This window comes from Arachis ipaensis, chromosome B09, assembly GCF_000816755.2.
Source record: "Arachis ipaensis cultivar K30076 chromosome B09, Araip1.1, whole genome shotgun sequence".
Classification (NCBI taxonomy): domain Eukaryota; kingdom Viridiplantae; phylum Streptophyta; class Magnoliopsida; order Fabales; family Fabaceae; genus Arachis; species Arachis ipaensis.
The window spans coordinates 43,745,688-43,747,327 of NC_029793.2; the positions used below are offsets into that span (position 1 = coordinate 43,745,688).

The 1,640-nt window shown below is 35.1% G+C and overlaps 1 protein-coding gene across 1 annotated transcript; it reads right to left on the minus strand.

The window, feature by feature from the left end:
• On the minus strand, window positions 682-1,328 carry LOC110266504 (probable 1-deoxy-D-xylulose-5-phosphate synthase 2, chloroplastic). Its single transcript, XM_021111349.1, has 2 exons — window positions 1,001-1,328; window positions 682-903 (listed from the first exon to the last, which is right to left on the minus strand). Exons 1-2 carry the CDS (start codon window positions 1,295-1,297, stop codon window positions 745-747), a joined length of 456 nt encoding a protein of 151 aa, XP_020967008.1. The 5' UTR covers window positions 1,298-1,328; the 3' UTR covers window positions 682-744.

Genomic DNA, 1,640 nt, shown 5'->3' on the forward strand with positions numbered 1-1,640 from the left:
GAATTGTGGCAAATGAATGACTGTGTTATTTGGGCCACTCAATGGATGCACCTCAATCGCTATTGGAGCCTCGGTAATAAGACATGGGTAAGAAAAATATCATTGTTAATAAAGTTATGTTTATTCCATTATGTGATATCATTGTTACTGTCTGTTAGGTTGTCAATGATTACACAAGGATGCGCCTGGCTGTGGATTTGGTGAATGACTCTAATAACTCGAAGCGGGATACATAATGGAGCTTGCTGTCACTGACTGGAATAAAAAGATGTAGCAGTCTATCATTTAGACTTAAGATTTTATAACCTCTTTTATTAGTAGTTATGGATTGAATTAGACCATTTTAATTATCTTTAAAATATAAGCTATCTTTATATCTTGCACTTATTTCTTTTGGACTATTTAAATATATGTGAATCTTTTTATTTATAATGAATTATTTCATTTAGTTGATGTACGCGCTGTTTCATGTTCAAACTTTGCCCTTTGTGAGTGATTATTGAATTTTATCAATGGTTTGCATTTAATTGTATGTTCTTATCAATATAAGAGTCATAAAAGCTAGCTATATAGCAGCCAATCACCCCTGTTTCCTATGATATACAAATTGCTGTTACCATCAGCAGACTAGGGGTGTTTTAATAATCATCAAATAATCACGGTCTAATAACAAATCTTTGACAAAGTTTTAATTTATTAGTGTTATATATTTATTTACATTTGAAATCCTATTAATAATAAGGTTCATATTTGCATGCTGAGAAGCAAACGATTGTCCCATTGAACATTGGTTAACGACAAAGTAGTAGCTGCAATATGGCTTGAACTCAACCCCACTGCTTGAATTTGATCCTTCTGAGATCCATGCTCAATGTATCTATCAAGCAGAGTCATGGCTCGCCATTGCACCAACACAAACATGTAGGTTAGTACTGAACATATATATAATTAAGTAAAGGGGTGGTGCTGCACACAATATAATAATTAATTAAAGGTAGACCTTAAGGTTGCCATCAAGGAGTCCATTGAGGCCAAGGAAATGAGAAACATGAGAACCAAACCCTCCAATGGAACCCTCTTTAACTATTATCAAGATTTCATGCTCTCTTGCAAGTTGCATCATCAATGGTCCATCAAGAGGCTTGCAAAATCGAGCATCAGCCACGGTTGTTGAGATGCTGTGTGCTTCAAGAACCTTTGCTGCCACCACACAGCTTTGTACCATTGTTCTATATCCAACTAGAGCCACCTTGCTTCCCTCTTTCAACACCCTGCCTTTACCAACCTCCAATGGCATGCCTTTGTTGTTATTTGGAAGAATGGAACTGACATGGCGGAAATTGGCGGATTAAGAAATTAATATAAGAGATATGTTGCAAGTACAGTTCTTAACCAACAAAAATCCGCTTATCAATTTAGAAAGGTTGTCACAAAATTAGAATTAAAATAATGGGAGTATGAATCCCAGGTCGTCTCCCAACGAGTTGCAGAAAGATGTGCTATTTTATTAATCAGATGTTTTCAAAAATGGTTTTGAGTTTGATAAACAGAAAATTAAATCAGAGAATTTATGTAATTTAAATAAAAATCTTGACCGGGAGTAGATTAGTCGGAAAGTCTATCCTTGTTAGAGTTCTCCC